The 23342-nt window shown below is 40.0% G+C and overlaps 1 protein-coding gene across 3 annotated transcripts in view; it reads right to left on the reverse strand.

Moving 5' to 3' along the window:
* The window catches only part of SH3PXD2A (SH3 and PX domains 2A), a 329372-nt gene extending 306289 nt beyond the window's left edge, over positions 1-23083 (reverse strand). For 2 of the 3 annotated variants that reach the window (XM_074295500.1, XM_074295499.1), the window contains exon 1: positions 22521-23081. In XM_074295500.1, the coding sequence (XP_074151601.1) occupies positions 22521-22592 (72 nt within the window). In that variant the 5' untranslated portion in view covers positions 22593-23081. Of the gene's footprint in view, positions 1-22520 lie in introns of all 3 variants that reach the window. The other variant, XM_074295501.1, reaches the window with a different exon arrangement.
* Between the last annotated feature and the right edge of the window lie 259 nt (positions 23084-23342).

Raw genomic sequence — 23342 nt, forward strand, 5'->3', positions numbered from 1 at the left:
CTGTGACTTCTTCATCTGGTACTTCCTAGAAGAGCAATTCCAAGACTTCTCAAAACTTTGGGTCTTAAAGACAAAAAATACCTTGACCAGGATCCTAGCAACTTTCCCTTGTCAGGGGGTGGGGGGGTAGAGGACAGGCCAGTCTCAGTATTTAAAAACAAACCAAGATGTTCATAGTTTGTTTTGCTGGAAAGTATCCACTCAGCAGCAGATCAGTAAAGGCCACTTCTATTTCCTTCCCTTCTCCCTCAAACTACTAAACAGGCTACAGGAAGAAACAGGAACAGATGGCACCAGGGTTCCACATTTTCCTCAAGGGATTCAAACAAACTGCACAGCCAGCACCTGGGAGCCCAGGCAGGAAGGAAATCCATCCCTTTCTCTAAGATACTGAAGGAAACCTCTTTCTGAATGTCTGTGAACTTGCCCACAGAGCCCCATGCCAGCCTGCAGGGGTAAAACCCCTGAACTGATAAGTGAGTTTACCTAATGGAGAATTCTGAGAAAGCCAGAAGCAAAAATACCAGCATCTTCTCATTCCTGGTAATTCACCATAAAAGCTCCTCTTATAATAATTCAAGCAGTGGAGTAGTCCATGACCCAAGCTAGGTCTCAGTTTCCTCATCTGTAAAGTGGATTAGATGTCTCTAAGATTCCTTACAGTTGATTCTAAGATACATACTTTGCCAAACCCCCCCTTATATATATTTAGAGATTTAGATGTAATTTAGATTGCGATTTACATTTAGAGAAATTGTCCAAAAGATTTCCATTTAACTTCAAGTGAATTATTTAATCTCACAAACCTTAATATTAGAAGTGTCCTTAGAGGTAAGACAAGTCCTCATAGGACAGATGGGGATAAAGGCAGATTTACATTTCTAAACTGGAATGGTCCAGCCTATTATGAATTCTGTTCTGTCATGGATTCAAAACTCACTTCTGCCACTCCAGTTTTTATGATTATGAAATGTGAGCCCATTAGCATATAAGTTCTTTTGAGAGAAGACCTTGTCTTAATTTTCTAGTTGTATTTCCAACATTTTATATGTAGAAAAGCTTAATAAATGCTTTTAAAAATTCATTCCTTCATGGGAATGTCACTTACTATTTCTAAGCCTCAGATTCCTCATTTATAAAATATAAGTTATAGATGAGCACTAAATCTCTTTCATCTCTAAATCATAGGAGAAAGATGTGATAGATTCAAAGACAAAGACACATTTTTTGGCGATGGCCAATGTGATATTTGTTTTGTGTGATTATATAAATTTGCTACAAGGGCTTTTTTTTTTTTTATCAGAAGAGGATAAGGGAGGTAGAAGGAAGAGGAAATATAATTTTGTTCATAAAAAGTTTAATTTAATAATAAAATGTGAGTGACAAGGAAAAAGGAAAAAAAAAATCCTATGACCCTTTCTGGAGAATATAATAGTAATGTAAGCATACAAGAAAGGAAGAGATAGCCTAAAAGTTTTTGGAAACCAGGAGAAACTACTTTTTCTTCTCCCAGTATATACAAAAGCTGGGCTCTGTGGTTTTTAATGAAATTCTGGTCCTTTTTGAAGGCTCCTCTTCCTAAGAATAAATGTATATGCTAGGACAGAGATATCGAACATGGGGACTACTTCACTGAATTAGATTAGAATGTAATGAGGAAATATGTAACAAAATAAGTATACAATAAAACTCAGATAGTATTAAAAATGTGATTTCCCTATATATGGCTTAGGACTCCCATTTCTAAATGAAGTTGGTATCACTGCTCTAGAGAACCCAGGCTTCGTGGGCAGGATGACTTCTGGGTCCTGAATCACTGGGACTTTCTCATGGGTCTTTCATGTCTACTAAGCCCCTGCCAGAAACGACAGTCACCCTTCATAAACCTCTACCTTAGAATGCTCTTTCAAGGACTAAAAGGGGATTTCACTTCCTCTACAACACTAACCTTTCAAGACATACCTGGTATGAAACTTCACTCCTTCTCCTCTCTAAAGAAGGAAATTCATGCTACACAAACAAACATCAGAACTGTTTCCAAACCAATTAAAACAAGAAGATAAACTTTACTGGCCAAAGTAAAATTTCCCTGCGTCTGCTCCCTTCCAACATTCTCTCTCTAATTATCTTGCCGCAGCTTACCTTGCTATAGACTTTGATATAACTTTCCCAATTATAAAAGAGAGGAGAGAGATAATCATCTGTCTAGGATGGACAGAGTGCAATAACACTTAACAGCAAGAAAAAAAAAGTGTTCCCTTCTTTTCCACAAACTTATGGAAAGGCTGTCTTTTGAGCTGTTCAGTTTCTGGGAAGTTACTGCTTCTCCTTTCCTAGAAACAGGCACTTGTCCAAATCATCACATATTGGACTCTGGTAATATCATCAAGTCCCATCTCCCTCCTCTTTCCTCTTGTTCCCTTCTTAACAGGGAGTGTTGTGATCTCTGAAGAAACTTCTGTCAGCATCATCACAATTCTAGTAACTATCATCATCACATCATAAGCAAAGTAAGTATCCTGGTACCAGACTGAGCAGACTCAGTGGCTGGTGTCTGAATCACTCTTATTTTCTCTCATTTTCATTTGTCTAGAGGCAGCTAGGTAGCATGGTAGAATTCTGAACTTGAAGTTACCTAGATCTGATTTTGAATCCTGCTCTGGATGCTCAAAAGTTCTGTAACTCTGGGAAAGTCAATAAACCCTTTTAATCTCAGTGTCCTCATACTGTGAAACAGTAGCACTTTCTTTCCAGGATTGTTGTGAGGCTCAAATGAGATAACATGTATAAAGCACTTTGCAAATCTTAAGTTTCTATATTAATCAGAGGTTCTTCACTTTTCTTGTGTCATGAAGCCCTTTGGAAGGCTGATGAAGCCCATGAATTCCCTTTGCAGAATATGAACAAAATAAAATATATAAGATTACAAAGGAAACTAATTATATTGAAATAAAGATGTCACTTCTTTCCCCATCCAAAGACCCCCTGAAAGTAAGATTTCCTAATACAGATGGCAGCTAAAGCCATTATTGTATATTTGATATCTCTTCCCTAGGTTAGCAAAAATTTAGTAATAATAAGAACACAAACTCAGTAGTTACTCATTGTTTTTCATTCTCATTCTTAAGTCTTGTGATTCTAGACCAATACCTTGATCAGGACTTTCTCTACCTGAAAGGTGATAAGAATAATCCATTGCATAAATGTTAGGATGAGTTTAAGCTTTCAAATATTACCTTGCAAGTTTCTGAAATAGCACCACCTCAGCCATCTGTATCATAAAGATTTCTACTTTTGTTAGAAAAAGCAATGAGGTGCCAGGATAACCCATGTAAAAATGTAAAATGTTAAAGTGAACCACAAATAGGTCAGGCAACTTGCCCACATAGGGAAGTTTACAAAAAGAGCAGCTTAGAGTTTAAAAATCTTAGCATCTTTATTCTCTTCAAAGTCTAACTCACTCTTTCCCAGACTGCCTAGATAGAGAAGATATTAGATTTCTATTTATCTATGTTTCCCTGTTTATTTTTTTCTAAGATGACTCTAAAAAAGGCTTGATTCCCATGTTTACAAAGCTTAGCTTCCGTTCAATGTTTTTTCATCAACACAAAGGCCCTCCCCGTGAGAGTTTAGAAGATTCTAATTTCTCAATCTAGTCTTGCTCAGGAGGTGGTATTCCACATTCTAAATTTTCCCCTAAACATTACCTTCTCCTAAGAGAAATGATAATATTCAAATAGTCTCTCCTCCTACTTGCCTATAATCAGACTCAGCAGATTTAGGTTCTAATACTGGCTTTATTAGCTTTCTGTATAACTCTGGGTAAGCCATTCAACCTTTTTGGCCTCAGTTTCCTTATCTGTAAAATGGGGAGAAAACAAAAAAGAAATGCAGAAAGGAACAACAAAAAAAAAGACAATTTTGTTACTACCTTGTTAAATTTAATATACGTCTTCCTCTTCCTCCCAAACAGAAGTTGATGATTTTATATACAATCTTTTTTTTCTTTGTATATTAAAATGTTTGGTGACAGAGACAGATTTTTCAACCTAGGTCCTCAATTTTCCCTGAGTTTTAGTTTACCCATCTATAAAATGGATAGACTGGACTTGAACTACAAAGTGGCTCTTAATCTCTGAATCTGTGATATATGAAATTCACCATTTTCTTGTTGGGGAAAACAAAGACCCAGATGGATTATGTGACATTATTAGTGACAGAGGCAGATTTAATAAGCTAATTTCTTAAAAACCACAATTTAAAAAAGAAAGAAATGAGGAATGAAACTAGGTAGATTCCAGAGTCTCTTCCAGCTTCAACAATATGGAATTTAGGACATAAGAAAACTCCCAATATTTGTACCAGCAGAGATGCTGGCAATCTGCCATGGGAGGTTCCCTGGGAGAGAGCTTAAGAGAGACCATCAGGAACTGAATTTGAAGCCATGGGCCACGAATCAGACCTCAGGTTTACATTCTCCTCAATGGAATTAACCCCTTCCTGGGGAAGGCTCTAGGAGTTCAGAATGGGGCTGAAATTCAGGATCTCTGTGAGGATCTAAATATACACCCCTCAGGCTGCAGGAGCCCCCACCAGAGATGAGAGAGAACCAGACACACCTGTTGTGACAGCTCATCCCAGCAGCCATTTACTCCCATCACCACAGCTCCTAAGATGGCACTTTCCTCCTATATCAAGAAGGCTTGTGGGACGAGAAAAAGCAATAAGGGGGACAGATGCCAAGAAGATGGTCCTATAATTTAGAGCCAGAGGAACCCTAGAAATCAACTATTGCAGCCTTTTCATGGTACAGATAAGGAAACTGAAGTCATCTGCTCTAGGTCATACAGGTGGAAAGGAACAGAGCCAGCAATGGCACCCGGGTCTTCTGGCTCCAGTTCCAGGGCTGTTTCCCCTACACCCTCTTCTGCTTCCTTCCTTAAGTGTACTTATTCCTTATCCTGAATAACGGGCAAGCATTTGTGTTTGTGAACATATCCAGCACCAGCATCCTGCCGACCGTCAAACAGACCCAACCCTGCCTGGTGTTCATGGCTATTCAATGGAAATAATGGGTTTGGGTCTGGATGCTCGAGCAAGTATTCCCAACTTAGCCTTTGAAAGAGAGAAAGGAAAAAAAGTAAAAAAGCCAAAGATAATAGGAGGTTCCCAGGGTAGAGAATGAAGGAGAAAGGCAGCCAAAGTCATTCAGGACCTCAGCTGCTGGCCTGCAGGGAGAGCGTGTGAACATCGTGGAAGAGAGCGAGAGGGAATCCACCCAGCACCATCTCCAGCTGGAGGAGGAACTGATCTTCTAAGTTCCTTGTGGTTATTGCTGTTCTTAATTTCTTGTACCAGCAGAAATATTGAAAGGTAGAGTTGTTTAGGGTTTTTTTTTTTAAGTTGAATTTCCTTTGTCATGTCCCTTATAAACTACCTCTATGGAATGGAAACCCTGGACAAGCAAAACAGCACCTGAAAGAAACTGGGCTGTTAAGAGCCAGGAAGACCTATGTTGAAAATCTGTGCAACTATGAGTATGTCACATAATCCATCTGGGTCTCTGTTTTCCCCAGCAATAAAATGGAGAATTTCATATATCACAAATTCAGAGACGTCAGAGCTGAGAGGCACTTTGTAGTTTGCCTACGATTTTACAGATGGGTAAACTAAAGCCCAGAGAAAATAAGAGTACCTAGGTTGAAAGTCTGCCTCTGTCACTAATAATGTCTGTGCAACTATGAGTACGTGATATAATCCATCTGGGTCTCTGTTTTCCCCAACAAGAAAATGGAGGATTTCATATTACAGATTCAGGGATTGAGAAGCACATTGTAGTTTGAGTCCAGCCTATCCATTTTATAGATGGGTAAACTAAAGCTTAGGGAAAATAGAAGCCACACAAAGAAAAAATAGAATTGAAATTTGAGCCTCCAATTCCAAGTCAAGCGCTCCTTCTACTTTGTCGCAGGTTGGATTAAAAGGTCATTAGATTCCTTCCAGCTCTAAGCCCTCTGATCTTCTAGCTCTAAGACATAATACCATCCAGTCTCAGTTCCCCACACATGTGAATCATTTGCTTTGTGGACAGTTGGTACCAGGCTTCTTCCCCTTAACCCGAGGGAACACTTTGCCCTAGAATCACTCTCATGTCTACAAGATAAGAGCCAGCTGTGCTGGTGAGATGGCAGGACCCACACAAACCAGCTGTCCGGGCCACACCGGGAGGGTGACTGCTTGAAAACCAAAGGGCCTATAAAAATCCAGGCTATCAAACCAAAAAGGGGCAGACCCAGGGAGAAGCAGGGCTGCTGACAGAAGCAGGAACAGTTTAGCCAGCCAGAGACTGAGGATTGCTAGCAGCTGCTGTTTATTTTGGGGAAGGAAAGAGAAGGGGAACTGGTAAGAATCCAAAGTAAACCCATTTATTTCTAACAATAAAGCTGACCAGGCTGGGAGACTGTCACTCTTACAGCAAAAGCCACCAACACCTGTTGATGTCAAGAGAGAGAATGACCTAGAACAAAAAGGGAAAAGGGGAAAAGAGACACAGTTATCTTGGTGTTTCAGTTCAGACCCACTGCTCCATGCAGGGTCTCATCTGTGACAAAGGAAGCAAAAAAGTGGAGAGCAAATCCTCCCCTGATATATCCAGTCCTCTTAGGCAATGAGTGTGACTTAATATTTATTACCCAATTGAGTTCATTCCCTAACCTCTCAAAAAAGTCCCATTGATAAAAATTGGTTAGTGTACCTTCTAGGAACCCTAAAAAGCAGCAAGTATTACCTCCTCAACCCTCTTCTCTTTTCATGGCTCACTAAATAACTCTCAGGTACCAAAGCAGTGAAGAGAATAAATGAAGTATCCTTCTAATATTTCTGAACTCTCTTCTCACTACTAAACAGATTTCTCCACAGAAATATGTAATAAAGGGCAGCCAAATTCCTAGGCTATCCCCCAAAGGCCTGAATGTAATGAATATGGCTGCACTCTAATATTAATAGTACTACATTATTGGTTAATTGGTTATTCATAATGTAATGTCACTTCATTATTAGATCTAAGAGTACACTTAGGGAGTAAGAAGGAGTTAACATGAGACAGTGGGAAAAAGTGGGGCTGGGTTTGGTCTCTGACCTTGGTTTTGCCACCTGTACAACCTCAGGCAAGATACTCAACTTGAGATTCACTTTCTTAATCTGTCCAAAAAGGAGGTTGAACTATATAACCTCTATGATCATCTCCAGCTCTAAATCTAGCATCTGTTTTTGCCACATTTCGGGTAAACTAGGCTTTTGTGGACTACCCTAGACCCTAATAATCAGGGATGCTTAATAACTAACTCTCCAAAAAGCAGAACACATTTTAAAGTTTAATTTGTACTATTGACATGTTTGCCATCACTTTCTTAAATTTAGAAAATCAATAAAATAATAAATCAAGCCTTGATTTGTAAAGTTTACTGATTTCTGAAATATAAAGGAAGACACTGAAAGCTGAGCTTGTAGGAGCTACCCATTGCACATCCTTATTAAATGATCACGTTTGCCATTCTAACACTGTTTCTTGGGGAAAATTATCTCAAATTCTAAACGTCTGATTTTTAAAAACACAACTGGAACCATCTGTATTTATCATTTTGTTTGGAGTAAGGAGAGAGACAATTTAATGAAGGAAGCCATCTGATCCTAGCCTTTGATGACTGAGGTGCTAAACTAAAACTAAACTAAAACAATGTTCTTAGTTGAATTCAACCCCCAAATAGTGCTTTAAAAGAAAGCTAAAATCTCAGAGTCCCAGAAACATAACACTGACAACTTTGCACTAATAAAATTCCAGATCCTTAAAATAGCAAAGTGTACTGCTCGTAGTGTGTAAGTAAAGACAGAGAGACAGAGACAGAAACAAAGAAACAGACTCCACCCTTCATGGAGTCTAGTTTGGTTGGAGAGCCAAAACAAACATCTCAAGTAACAAATCTAACAATATTAGACAGAATGTGAAAATGGCTAAATAAAAAATAATATTTATAGCAGACCCTAAGAAGAAATCTATTAGTCAATAAGTATTGATTAAGTATCTACTATGTGTGATGCATTGTACTAAACACTGGGGAAGGAAGGCAAATAGTTTTTACTCTAAGTTCTGTTCACGATAAATTGAAGATAATCAAGAGCAAAAAGACACCAGAATTAAGAGGGATCAGGAAAGGCTTCCCCTGGAAGGTAGGATTTTAGCCTGGATTAACTTGGACAAAAGAAAGTTTCATGGAAGAGATAGGAATTAAATTGAGTCTGATAGTGAGGATTTTCCAGCTCAATCAACACATTCACTAAACACATACTACTTGGTAGGCACTGGAGCCACAAAGACAAAATTTAAAAATCCCTCCCTTCAAGAAACTCACATTCTCTGGGGAAAGACAATAAGTACATGTAAAAGTATATATTAAATAAGTAAAAGGTAATTTTGGATGGAACTAGTAGCTGAGAGGAATCAGGACATGCTCCACATAGGTAGTGTTTGAGGTAAGCTTTGAGGAAAACTAGGGATTCTTCTTCTGTCATTCCCTCTCCAGCCCTTTCAGGCTCCTTGACTGAAGACGATGCTCAAATAGACGTGATTCACCATCTCTATTTCTTCCAGAGATGACAGACCATTAGACCTTATCATTAGCCTTGCCACTGTCTTCTAGGGTCTTCCAGATTTTGAACCTTCCAGACCCTTCTGCACGAGTAGCTGACCTAGGGATATGGCCTAAGGATTCGTGAATTTTGCCATCTGCTGTCCATTGAGCCTTTAGGACTTCTGGACCTTTCCATAGACCTTAAAGCTGAATTTTTTTAGTGTATCTTCTCTAATTAGAATATGTGAATTCCTTAAGAAACAAACTATCTCATCACTTTTTCTAGTTATATTTCCTGTACTTAGCATGGTTCTTGGAGCACAGCAAGTACTCAAAGACTTTTTCATTCATTCAAGAATAATAATAACTTTAAAGGGAAAGCTTGCCAGGTGGAGGAATACTAGTTATAAAGATTAAGAAAAGAAGAGTAGAAATCAATTCCAATAGAGCAGTAATGAACTGAACCAGCTACACCCAGCAAAAGAACTCTGGGAGATGACTATGAACGACTACATAGAATTCCCAATCCCTCTATTTTTGTCCGCCTGCATTTTGGATTTCCTTCACAGGCTATTTGTACACTATTTCAAAGTCCGATTCTTTTTGTACAACAAAACAACTGTTTGGACATGTATACATATATTGTATTTAATTTATACTTTAACATATTTAACATGTATTGGTCAACCTGCCTTCTGGGGCGGGGGGAAGGAGGAGAAAAAGTTTTGGCAACTGTCAATGTTGTAAAATTATCCATGTATATATCTGGTAAATAAAACTATTTAAAAAAAGAGAGAGAGAGAGAGAAGAAAAGAAGGGTAGGATTTTGGGATCCCTATCCAAAGAAGGAAGACAGAAGATAATCTAGATGAAAAGCACAAACTGAGCACAAAAGCAGCATGAATGAAACAAATTACAGGTCTGAGGAATATGATCTATTAGTCCACTCGGAATTGACAGTTGATATGGTATGAGTAATTCAAGATAAGGCTTGAAGAAGAAACTAAACCCAGATTATGCAGGGCCTCAAATGTCATGAACCCACTGAAGGTTTCTAAGCAAAAGATAATATGATCAGGGCTAAACTTTAAAAAAAAAAAAGATTAATGGGGCAGAACCATCAATAGAAGGAATAAGAGAGATCAACTGGTCATGAAGTTCCATCCTCTCATTTTATAGAGAAGGAATCTAAAATCCAAAGAGGTAACACTTGCCCAAAATGACATGGACAATGAGTGGCAGAAATGGGATTTAAACATAATAGGTTTTCTGATGCTAAATCCAAGACTCTTTCCATTAACCTATGGCAGAAACAAAAGATGGATTTGGAAATAGGAACATACTTCAGGAAACTACTGCAACAAATTCTTGTGAACAAGATAAGGGACCAAGAGGAGTGGACTCTGTGACACATTGGTGACATATGGAAGAAAGTGTAGGCAAAGATGAATGAATTTAGCCCAGATACCAGACAGTATATTATGGCCATTACTCTCAGACTAGAGAATGAAAATTATCAGCTATGGAAGGCAAGCAGAGAGTGGAAGAGGTGCTGTTTTATTTATTTCTTATTTTAATCCAAAGTCAGAGAGATTTCATAAGATCTGTCTTGGTGACCCAGGATATTTTGTAATACATCATAGGATAATGGCTTGAGGGTTATTTGTAATTTCTACACATTTTTACTGTAGGGAACCACAGCTTTCATGCAAACTCTGACGGATGCTGAGGGCTTACCTAGCCTACTCGATCATGGAATCTTTTTTTTTTTTTTTAATTCAACAGTAATTTCTTTTTCCAATTACATGTAAAGATAGTTTTCAACATTCACTTTTGTAAGATTTTTAGTTCCACTATGCCCAAAGGGATATAAAACTTTGCTCACCCTTGGATCCAGCAGTGTCTCTACTGGGTCTGTATCCCAAAGAGATCATAAAAGAGGAAAAAGGACCCACATGTGCAAAAATGTTTGTAGCAGCCCTTTTTGTGTGGCAAGAAACTGAAAATTGAATGGATACCCATGAGTTGGAGAATGGCTGAATAAGTTATGGCATACGAATGTAATGGAATATTATTGTTCTATAAGAAATGATCAGCAAGATGATTTCAGAAAAGCCTGGAAAGATCTATATTAACTGATGCTAAGTGAAGTGAGCAGAACCAAGATATCAGAGTAACAACAAGAATATTTGATGAACGGCTGTGATGGACTTGGCTCTTTTCAACAATGAGGTGATTCAAGGCAACTCCAACAGACTTGGAATATTAAGTATCATCCACATCCAGAGAGGGAACTATGGAGAATGAATGTGAATCAAAACATAGTATTTTCACTTTATTATTGTTTGTTTACTTGTGGGGGTTTTTTTCCTCATGTTTTTTCCCTTTTGATCTGATTTTTCTTGCACAGCATGACAAATAGGGAAATATGTTTAGTAGGCTTGGACAGATTGCTTGCTATCTTGAGGAGGGGGGAGGGAGGAAAGGAAGAAGAAAAATTTGGAACTCAAGGTTTTGCAAAAGTGAATGTTGAAAACTATCTTTGCATGTATTGGGAAAAATAAGATAGTATTGAAAAAGATTTTAAGTTCCAAATTTTTTTCTCCTTCCTTCCTCTTTCTCCCCCTTCTCTAAGAGAGCAAGCAAAGATCATGGAGTCTTGGTTAAAAACCAAAGTTATAGTGCTAAAGAAGAGTAACTTATAGCATTGACACTACAGTACAAGTCTTCCATGGCTCTGTAAGGTTTCATCCAAACTCTGAGGAGCCAGACCTTGCCCCAGATGGGCCCCCAATGAGAAAACAAAGTCTGTTCCCAAAATAGTGGCCCAGCCTTTGCAGTTGGATTCGCCTCTGACATCACACTGTTGGTTGTTATCACATCTCAACTAAAAGCCTTCACCAGGTCCTACAGAGCAGGAGAGCAGGGAATGTGTTGGAGTATCTGGCAGCCACAGGGAATCAGGTGATCCCAAAGCTAAATCTCAACCCTTTAACTTTTATCAGGGAGTAGATTGGAAGGAGTGGGGAGGACACCTCACATGACAAGCTCTTTATCTTCCAAACTTCTGCATTAGCTAGAAACCAAAGCCATCCTTTAGATCAGGGCAATGAAAATCTTTAGGTCTGTTCTCTGCAAATATAACCACATTCAATATTTCATTTCTTTTCATTTCAATTGTCTGCTGTCCACTTCCCTAACCTGGCTGAGTCTAATGAACCATCACTGTTCTCACAGGCCAGAATAGCCAGCCACTATATAGTAGGAAAGGGAGAAATGCCACCCTAGAAGCCAAGATTTGGCCAAGTTTAGAAGGTACAGGAAGACTAGGGTACCAGAACAGCAGTTTTCAAAAAAACACATAAGTTTAAAAAACAAAACAAAACAAAAAACAAACAAATAAACAAAAAACCTACACTTGCTGAAACTGATCAAGCATCTTCATCAATTCAGGAAAAAAAAGATAGAAATTCCATTCTCCATCATAACCACTAGCTTAAGTCACTGAGAGCACAGAGGACAGTGATGTTTCCTCAGAGCCCTGCTGCCCATGCCAGGATGCCAGGCCCACAAAGGCCACCTCCATCTTCAGACAGTGAAATTCTCCCACACCGGCAAGCCCCTTAAAATAGTCTCCAGGGCTCCATGCCAGCAAACTAAGCACTAAGGCTAAGTCAGACTTGGGCTTGCTGTAGAGTGTTGTTAAAAAGCAGCCACTTCTAACTAACCCTTAGAAAATCTTTTTCTCACTGAAAAACACGGGAGTTTTTTTTTGAGGTGGGTAGAAGGGGCTATTCTGGTAAGCAGGTGGGCTTCCCCATCCAGGTGAGCTGCTCCAGATGAGCCATGTGAGGGTCCTGCAGCTCCAGGCTGGTCCAGAGAACCTCAGTCCCTGCCCCAAGGCAGCCTAGATGGGACGTGGAAGGAAGCCAAACTTTCTGCATGTAATATCCTCGTCATACAGGACATGGTCATGTTTAATAAAACTCAGGGCTTTCAAAGCTTCCCTGTTCTATTTAAAGCTATAACATTCCAACCCCAAATGAAAGGGGACTCTATATCTCAGGCCACCCTGTGTTTGCCAAATGTTCAGCTCCTCCCCTACTCACCAGTCTCCCCCAGCAGAGATCCCAGGCAAATTCACCCTCAGCACAGGCAGGCACCCTCATTCAAGAGGCGATCATCACTGATAAGCAGGACCTATTTCCTCCCAAGGTATTAAAGCACCAGGAGAACCGGAAAGTCTCAAGTCCACCCCAAGGGAATACAGGAGGCAAAGAGGATTAGAGATTTAAGACTCTAAAGAGGCCTCTGAAAGCAAGATGGGCTGAATGAAAGAACTAGGGCCTCCATGCTGGAACCTCTAAGGCCCACTTTAGGTGGCCAGCCACCAGGAGACAGCTGGTGGTCCTCTTCTAGGGCACTCTACCCAACCATCTCTCTCTCCCAACTCATTCTGCTGTCCTCAGCCTGCCAGCCTATACTCTTATATCCAACAGGGCATCCAATCTTCCAGAAAGTCATTTCCTTCAAAGTTCAAGGAAAATGACAAAAAAGGGCAAGATAATGCATTCTATCAGGAAACAGGGAAGGGTAGTTACACTGTAAACCCAGAGAGATATATTCTTTTTCTCTCTCTTTCTCTCTCTCCTTCCTTCCCTCCTTCTCTTCTCTCTCTGATTCTTTCACACACACACACACACACACACACACACCACAGTCTGTACTTCCTACTTCTGGTCATAATCATGGAGCAGAAGGGACCCTGAGTTCTCTAGAATTAAAACAATGGATCTCAGGGGGCAGCTAGGTGGCGCAGTGGATAGAACACCAGCCTTGAATTCAGGAGGACCCGAGTTCAAATCTGATCTCAGACACGTAACACTTCCTAGCTGTGTGACCCTGGGCAAGTCACTTAACCCCCAGCCTCAGGAAAAAAAAAAGAAAAAAAAAAAGACAACGGACCCATACTCTGTCAGGTTCTACCAAAATGAAAGGCTATCAGTATAGAGTCCCTACTCTATACTGATAATGTTTCAGAAAAACAGTTCCACTAAATACAATCAGACTTATTATACCTTATGTGATAAAATGTTTTTTCCCTGAAGTTCTCAACTACTAGTCCCCTTCCTATCAATCTACCTTGTATTTAACTGTTCAATTAGTACATGGTAGCCTGTTTGTTGAACACTGACCTGAACCTAAGAGTGAACAGGAATAAAGCAAACTTAGAAACTATACTTTGCTTGCTATGACCACAAGCTGTACCTCATGCAAAAGCCAACATTCAGCATCAGTATTCTTACACTCTGATATATGGTTATAAATCATGGAACACCACAATATTTGAAGAATCCAGTTTCTGAGCATACCCAAAAGACCTTGGGGAGAAATGTGATGGCTGTAGATTGACTACAATGTATCCCCTACAACAATGTGTTAATAAGAGATGGTGTAATTTCATATACTTCATGGTAGCCTATAAGCTCTTTGAAGTCAGAGATTGTATCATTTTCCAATCTTTGGGTCCTTATTTTCTAAAACAATGCCTTGAACATAGTTTTGTTGTTGCTCACTCATTTCAATTGTGTTTGAATTTTCATGACGCCTTTGGGATTTTCTTGGCAAAGATGCTGGAGGATTTTGCCATTTCCTTCTCCAGATCAATTTATAGATGAAGAAACTGAGGCAAACAGAGTTGAATGACTTGCCCAGAATCATATAGCTAGGAAGTGTCTGAGGCTACAGAATGAGTCTTCCTGTTTCCAGGCTTGGCTCTCTCCCTACCATACCACTTAACTGGCCTTTGCATATAGGAGATGTTAAATAAATGTTTATTTAATTTTAGTCTCAGATATATGTAAGGCTAGGAAAGGAGGCAAAATTAGTCATATAACAAGAGTGAGGGATAACAGATGGCCTATCCAAGTGTTGAATTGAAATAGCAAAAGACATAGAAAAAAACATCTACAGGAACTTTATGGAAGGATGTATGCAATGAGCCACTGGGATGAAAGAATGGATGAAATGTGACCTCTATCATTGGAGGCAGTACTGACATCAATGAGATCTAAAGTCTCCTAGAATTGAAAACTTTTTTCAGTATATTTACTTTTTACAGATTAAAGTTGTGTAGATATTTATTGGGAAATATCTATTATAAAGTGAGTGCCTATTGATTAGGGCACAGATATTGATCATGAACATTATGTGATATCTGAATATAGTAGAAAAATTGTTATACCATAAGAAACAATAAATATGAAGAATTCATAAAAATCTATGAATATTTATAAGAACTGATATACATCGAAGGGAGAACAAATTATACCATGACTAAAATCATACAAAGGGAAACAATAATAGACATCAGAACTCTGATCAATATTCTCTTCAAGTTCACAGATTCTAGTATAGAATAAGAACCCTTATGTTAAAACTTAAAAAATTCATTCTAAAACAAACAAGCAGAGCATACCATGTACCTATGTTATATATTTCAAATTGTAGTATATATTAGATATATAAATATAAATTCTGGGGTATATATATATATGCACATATTTTATATATGTACTATTTCTTTACATATATGCATATAATATATGCATATGTATGTGCATACACACACACACACACATAAAAAAGTTCCTGACCCTCACTTTTTTCTCACCATGAATACACACTATCAGCTTTCCTGAACAGTGAAAGAGATGAACTCCACCATGACCAGTACACACTCTGGACAGCTCAGGAAACAAGAAATCAGCCCTGTGAACCAGGCTGTTGAAAGCTAATCATCCTACTTACAAGATTCCATTATTTTTGGCAATTATCATCTTAGAACAAACCATTGGCTGGAAGTCAGAATCTATTTCCAACATCCATCATCTTGACCTTCACACACACACACACACACACACACACACACACACACACACACACACACACACACTTTTCTTTTCTTCCCAGAATCTCTTTATCCCATTCTATAACCATCCTAGATGCATAGAAGATCAGCAAACACATTTACAATAACTATTTCAAGCTTCATTTTAATTTAATAAAACAGCAGAAAAACCCTGCCAGTTCTCAGATCCCTTTTTCTGCCCCCCCCCTCTAAAAAAATTCTGGTTACAGTGACTCAGACAAGGGAAAATTAGAAGGAAATTTTCATGAGGTTACTATTCAAAACCAAAGTAAGAGACTCTCATAAAATGACACTGATTAATATCCACCACTGTCAATTAACTCATTGAGCCCTGGTTTAAAAAGCACAATAGCAGGCAGCCCTCCTCCTGGTGATGAGAACAGCCAGTGAGTAGCTCTCTCTTCTCTCCTGACCATTCTTTTGCTCTTTTACACACACACACACACACACACACACACACACACACACACTCACACACACACACTCACACACACACTTCTCTCTCTCTCTCTCTCATTAGAAATATGGCTCACCCAGAAAAGGCCCTTGATCTCTTTTACTCTCCTCCTTCTTCCAAGCAGGGTGGTTATTATTAATTGTTGGGGAAACTCTCTGTTCTAACCTTGGAGAAGGATGTGGTTGCTTGTTCCATGTGCGGGCAGTTCTGTGAATCACCTAGAAATCACTTCCCTCTGGAGCTGAGGAAGAAACTGCTGCTTTGAATGAAAGACAGGCCATGGATGGGAAGGAAAGGAAGAAGGGAGAGGTGGCTAAGAGGTGATGAATTGATGACTCAACCAGACCCTGTTCCATTCTGGACATGACTGTTTGTCTTAACCTCTCAAAACCCATTTGTCTTTCCTGGGATACATTTAAATATCATCAGGAAGATATCTTAGACATCATTTAGTTCAATTAATTTTATGCCCCCCAGAGAGGGGAATGTAACTAACTTCCTTTCATTCTATCAACCTCTATCTTCAAAAAACCTTCTTTACCTAAATCCAACTAGTTCCAAACCCTTGCTATCACTTATAGCCTTAATTATAAGTTTCTTGTTTGAGTGTATACATGTATCTGATATTTTCTATTAGACTATTAGCTCCCTAAGCATAGGAGGCTCTCTTCACCTTCCTCTATACCTCTCCAATGCTCACAGTGGGTATGATTTGGTATGTGAATAATTTGCTATATTTAGGAAATTTTTCTCTAGATTTTTACAAAAATGTGCAATTTTAGAAAAGTTAAGCAGGATTGTTTCCCAAGAAAATGACACTGTATGTTTTATAGTGTTCAATGGCATAAATGAATGGTTAGTGGATATATATGCAAGACAGTGATAGCCAGGTGGTGCAATGGATACAGCAACAGACCTGGAATCAGGAAAATCTAAGTTCAAATCCCTCTTCGTATATTTATTAGCTATGTGACCCTGGGCAAATCACAATCCTGTTTGCCTCGGCTTCCCTACCTGTGAAATGAACTGGAGAACAAGATGGCAATCCATTCTAGTCTCTTTGCCAAGAAAGCCTCCAAAAGAGTCAAACACAACTAATCAGCTGAGCAGCACATTTGATTATACAGCTTGCCCAAGATCACAAGGCTCCCAAGTATCTGAGACCAGATTTAAACTCAAGAAAATGAGTCTTCCCGACTCCAACCTCAGCACTCTGTCCACTGAACCACCTAGTTTCCCTCAAGACACTATGACAGATTCCAAAAAGACAATGACAAAAACAAAAGAATCCTTACCCTCAAGGAGTCAATATTCTTCTGGATAGAAAATGCTAGACTTAAAAAAAAAAAAAAAAAAAAAAAAAAATCACACACAAACCTAGAAAGCACACTGTGAGACTTAAACCATCCATTCAAATATTTATGGAAGACCTGCTATATGTTATCTTCCTATATGTCACAAAGTCCCAGCAGAAGAAATGAAAAGCATTGAAAACAATCAAGTCCTCTAGTTAGGGGAGAAGTTTCTGAGCAACAATAATATGGAAACCAGAGTTCTAGTCCCAGGATCAGCATTGGACACACTTAAGTATTCCCAATTTTTTCGTGTATAAATGGGGAAAAAATTCCCTATCTTCCATATTCCTCAGCATCAAGATGACTCAACCTCCATCACTGAAATAGATGTAAGAAACTCCCACATTCCATTAGCACCACACACTTTCATACTTAATAATGTACTCATTCCATATAAGTTGGTCTTTAAAAGCAAGGATTATGCTTTTATTTCTCAGTATGCTCTATAGCAAAGGCAGTATAATACAGAGAATAAGTCTCAAAATCAGAGTCATGGGTGTAAGGGCTTCCTCTGACACAAACTGACTGTGTCACCCTACATAAGTCACTCAATTCTCAACTAGAGAATTCTCCAAAATTATAAGTTGCAGAACAGTTGCCAATCAACATCAACAGGACTTTCTTCAAAGTGAGTTCCCTAAAAACATTAAATAATCCCCTTTCCAAATCTTCCGCACTAGGAAAGCAACAAAAATCTGCTAATTGGTATTGATATGAAACAGATAACTTTAGTGTTAAGTATCCAGTATTCCAAAACTAAAGAGAATTGAGTTTTATTATACTTTGGACTTCTTCCTTTACTTGATAACACAATGGTGCCTCAGCAGCAAAGGATCTCCCAAAGTAAAAATTAAGAACAGTATGCTAATCAATATGACAATCTACATATAATTGGAAAAAATAAACTATTATTCACATTTAAAAAGAAAAAAAGGATCTTCCAAGTTCTAGAACCAGGAGACAACCTTTTATATGGGCTCTAGGCCTCTCATCTTCCTTGGGCTAACCTGTAATCCCACAAATTGACTCTGCTCTGCAAATTAGGAAGCCACAGACTCAGACTTCCTATTAGAGGGAAGAAGAGAGTGAAAGCTATATGCTTTATAGGCCTCTAGAACAAATGTGATCTGAGTATGTCCCTCCCTACACAACCACCACACAGCACCACTTTTTTGATTTGACCTGACATTAATAATAACAATAGGCACATATATATAGTACTTTAAATGTACATAAAGAGCTTTACACATATTAATTCATTCAATCTCATAACAACCCTGGAAGGCAGATGTTATTATTATCCCCTTACAGGTGAAGAAACTGAGGATGAGAGAATTTAAGTCACTTGCCCAGGGTCACACTGAAGTAGGATTGGAACTCAGGTTCTCCTTACCCCAAATTCAACACTTTATCCATCATATTTCACATTGGAAGGGAAGGGATTGGGGAGGATATCCACCTCAGCCTTGAGGTCCTACTTCTGATCCCTATCAGATTAAATAGTTCCACCTATAAGCAGTTTTTCCGACAACCTTCAACACATTAGTAATCATTTTCATATTACTTATCAATACTTTTGCAATTTATTATTATAATTCTACATAGGCAATAACTTTTCCTTACTACCTAAGGACAGCTATGCAGTGACTGGAGGCCTGGGCCTGGAAACAGAAAGACTTGAATTCAAACCCAGCCTCAGACACTTACTAGCTGTATGACCCTAGGCCAGTCACTTAATCCTATTTGCCTCAGTTTTCCTCAATTGTAAAATGAAGATAATAACTACACCTACCTCTCAAGGTTGTTGTGAGGATCAAATGAGATATTTATAAAATGTTTAGCATAAAGCCTGGCATATAGAAAGTACTATATACAAACTTGTTCCCTCCCTCCAGACTCTTATTTCTGGGGCGCTCCACCTGGTCTTAGACATGTTAAAACAATCTAACCTGGGAAAATGACCAGTTGGGATCCTTCCTCATTATGCTTTTGGGAGAAGGAGGGAGAGAAAGACAGAAACAGAGACAGAGAGAGACACACACAGAGATAGAGACAACGATAGACAGAGAGATAGAAACAGAATAGGGGGAGAGAGACAGAGACAGTCTGGTGCTGGAGTCTGAGGAATAAAATTAAATTAAAAGGGAGAAGGGTTCCCATGGGGAAAATTGACATGTTCAGAAAAACTTCCTAATTCCCACTACTTTCTTTTTCCCTCTCTCTTCCGCCAAAGAGAGGAGAGATATCCTGAAATGATAGCTCCCCTTCCAGAAACAGGAACTTTGGTTCAAACTTTTGGATTAACCATGACGGAGTATTCACTCACTGTCTCTTCTTTGGGATTCTGTTTTGTTCTCTGTAAAATGATCGAGGTTGGCATGATCTCTGTTAAAGTTCCTGTCCAGATCTTTATTTCCATAATAATAAAAAAAAAAGTTTCTCCTTTAATTGTTCCCCAGAACTTAAGGTCAGAGTTCTATGTGGCCTCTCTCATCCAGTGACATCACTGCCTGCCTTGCTTTCCCAGGATGTGACATCATCAGTTCCCATAGGGAACTATCCCATTCCTGCCCTATAATGTTAGAGGAAATGGTAGTATCCATGAATGAGTATTATTAGGAAAAGACTTTTTTTTTTCAAGTTTTCATAAAGTGCAAGTAATTATTATATTTTAAGAACTGATTCCTACCCTTCCCCCTTCAAACTCTCTGGTTTTTTTGTTTTTTTTTTTACAAAAATATTAACTTTTTTTTTTTAAAGAGACTTGGATGTTAAAATTTTTTTTTTGTACGCTTATTCATCTAGCCAAATATCTGAACTTGTCAATGAAAATCAAAATAAATCCTTTTTTAAAAAATAAAGAGGCCAGAAATGAAAAAGATACTATTTTCTTTATCTTTATTCATACCTTTTGGATGAGCTACTAAGAGCTCTGACCACAGTGACCTGGCCTGAGGCCAGAAACTCCAGCTTCTGTTATCTTAGGCCCCCAGGAAGGAAACTAAATTTTGATAAGGTTTGGGATTAGATTTAGGATTTTATTGGTCTAGGGAACCGGTGAAAAAATTCTCTTTACTAAGGCAAGTAGTCACTTTTCCTGCAATTTATAATTTAATAGAGAATTACCCAAGGTATTGATGAGTTAAATAATTTTCCAAAGATCACACAGTCAATATAGGTCAGAGGTGAACTCTGGTCTTCCTTGGCCCCTACACAAGAAAATTGTGCACTAGGCCACTTTCAAAGAACAGATGCAGAATAATGTTCTAAACTGAGCCAGTTTGACTGTTGAGCCAAAAAAAGATTAAAATGTTATCAAGTTGCTTTGCAAATTTTGGACTCCCAGCTTGACAGAAGTATACAGATGCTTCGTAAATTCAATTAGAAGCTAAAGTCATGAAGTTTATCAGGAAAGTTTCCGAGATAGAACTCGTTCAGTTCCCAGAGCAGAGACTGCCACCTGCTGAAAGGCAATTCCAATCTTACTGAAGGGCTGATTTCAAAATACTACTACTAATAATAATAATTGATGGCTAAAGCAACTTGACTCCCTAACTTCTTAAGTAGATGCTAAGCTGCTGAAATATATCTAACACATGGATACTGGTGAAGTTTATCTTAAAATTAAGTGAATTTGACAAAAGGAAGAACTTAGTGGCCATAGAGGGGTTAAGAGGTACTAGAAGAATACCCATTCCATCAGAAGACTATCATCTTTTCCAAGAGAACTTTAAGACTGGAACTGGTGTCCATCAGTAAAGGGGATTTAGGAACAACTTTGCCAAGAAACAGGAGGTTAAATGACCTTTTAGTGCCCCTTCAACCTAAATATTCTGAGAGCTTTTGGAAAAGTCCTGTAAAAACTCAAATACAGTATAAGTCAACTTGTTAGTTTTCAAAAAAACAAAATTTTGGGTAGTTCTTGGATGGAGAATTTAAGCAAAGCTCAAAGCTCCCATCTATAACAAAGAAACTAAGACACTACTGTTAATATTAATCTAAGAAGCATCAGATTTTGTGAAGTCACTTTGACTTTTTAAAAACATAATGAGGAACTTTCTAATTTATTTTTTTAAATATAGGCATTATCAAGACAGAAGCAGCACTATTGCTCCAAAGTCCTCAGTCCCAGGGAGCTACAACCTTACTTTTGAGTTTTCTCAAACTCAGGAGGACATTCTATGGTGTCAGAGATACTCCATTTGCTCAGAAGGTGTGAAGATTGGGTAATGGAGATGAAAGGGGAAAGTGTCAACCAGTCTCTTCCTCCTCCCATTTTCCCAAGAGTACTTTGTCTGCATCTCTCCTTCACCCCTCTATGGAGTTCCGCTTTCTATCATATTTGCAGAAGTGTCACATACACACTATTAGATGGTAAGTTCCAGATGGGGTTCTGTCACTAGAATAGCAACATCTGCACTGTTAACGCACATATAAGAAAAAAAATCTCCTCAGCTTAAGAATCTGATCCACAGAAAGGGTAAAATGGTAATGTCATTCATTATGGTGGATATGAACTTCCAAAACTTCCAAAGTAATGAAGAAGAAAGCGGTAGGTTTCTTCTGCCTAAGTCTAGAGCTCAGTAGAGCAAAGAACCTGACACACTGGAAAGGAGCCTGCGGAGTTCCTACTGCCAAAAGTATCTCCCCTTAGGACAGGTTTAGAAGTCCCAACTGGATCCCTCTAGAAGTTGTGGCTGGGAAGATGCTCTGCCCACATATAGTCTGGGCAAGAGTGGGCTTTACAACAGCTGTCCTTATCCCCCCCACCCTACACACACACACACACACACACACACACACACACACACACACACACACACACACACACCCCGAAATCGGTCCCAGGTCTATCCTCATCAGTTGGACAGATGACTTCACCGCTCAAACAGACAAGGCCAGACACTTGCCAATTCCTAAGCCAAAAAAAGAAGTAAAGAAGTGGGGCGGGGGGAGAGCGGACGTGTTAGGATCTAAGAAAAGTGATCTGAGTGTCCCCAGCGGATTACAGCGCTCCTAAGAAACTCACCAGCAACAGTCTCCCTTAACACTGAACTAACCCACGAGACTGCAACTAGCAAGTGGGGACTTGGGCTTGTCCCCATTCTGGGTCCTGCCCCGGCCTCGGGCCGGCCCGGGAAGGTACTCACATAATGCTTGGAAGGGTTTCTTCTCTTCTCCACATCCACCACAGTGGCATCCTGCACGGCGTAAGCAAGCATCTTCTCCCCCACTCCGGGCAGTCCGCCCCTCCCGCTCCGACTCTTCCTTCCCTTCCCTTCCTTTCCCTCTCCTGGCCGGGCGACTTCAGCTCCTCATCCTGCCTGGGGCTTCCCAAGACAGGACTGCAGCTGTGGTTCCGGCTGTTCCTCCGCTGGTCCCGCGGCCCCACACTCCCCAGAGCAGTTCCCTGACGCCCCGGGGGAGGATGCCCAGGGGGGCGGGGAGGCAGGCTGGGGGCACTCCACGCGCACAGGTAGCTGCCCAGGACACCCTAGGAGTCCCGTGGAGGCGGAGGACACGTCCAGGGCTGAAGGCTGGTCCTGGCCCGAGGGTGTGGGCGGGGCGGCCCGGGTCGGGGGTCTTCCTGCCTCCCCCGGCTGGCGGGCTCTTTCCTTCGCCTCAGATGGCTCGCTCGCTCGCTCGCTTCCTCGCTAGCTGCTCGCTCACTGCCTCTCTCCTGCCCGAGCCGCAGCTGCAGCCTCCCGCTCTGCCCGAGTCCGGCGGGAACTGGGGGAGGAGACGAAGGGGGAGTGTCCTGCCTGCGGGGGAGGGGGCGGAGGCTGCAGCCTCGGCGCCCGCTGTCAGGGGGGTGGGCTGGGAGGGGGCGGCAGCGGCCGAGGCGCTTCGCCCAGCGAGGGCTAGGCTTCTCCGCGACTGTGGCTGGAGGAGCTGGAGGCGGAGGGCCAGGGCTGGAGAAGGGGAGGGCTGGAGAGAGGGGAAGCGCGAGGGGAGGGGCTCCTGGGCAGGGG

Source organism: Sminthopsis crassicaudata, chromosome 2 (genome assembly GCF_048593235.1).
Source record: "Sminthopsis crassicaudata isolate SCR6 chromosome 2, ASM4859323v1, whole genome shotgun sequence".
Classification (NCBI taxonomy): domain Eukaryota; kingdom Metazoa; phylum Chordata; class Mammalia; order Dasyuromorphia; family Dasyuridae; genus Sminthopsis; species Sminthopsis crassicaudata.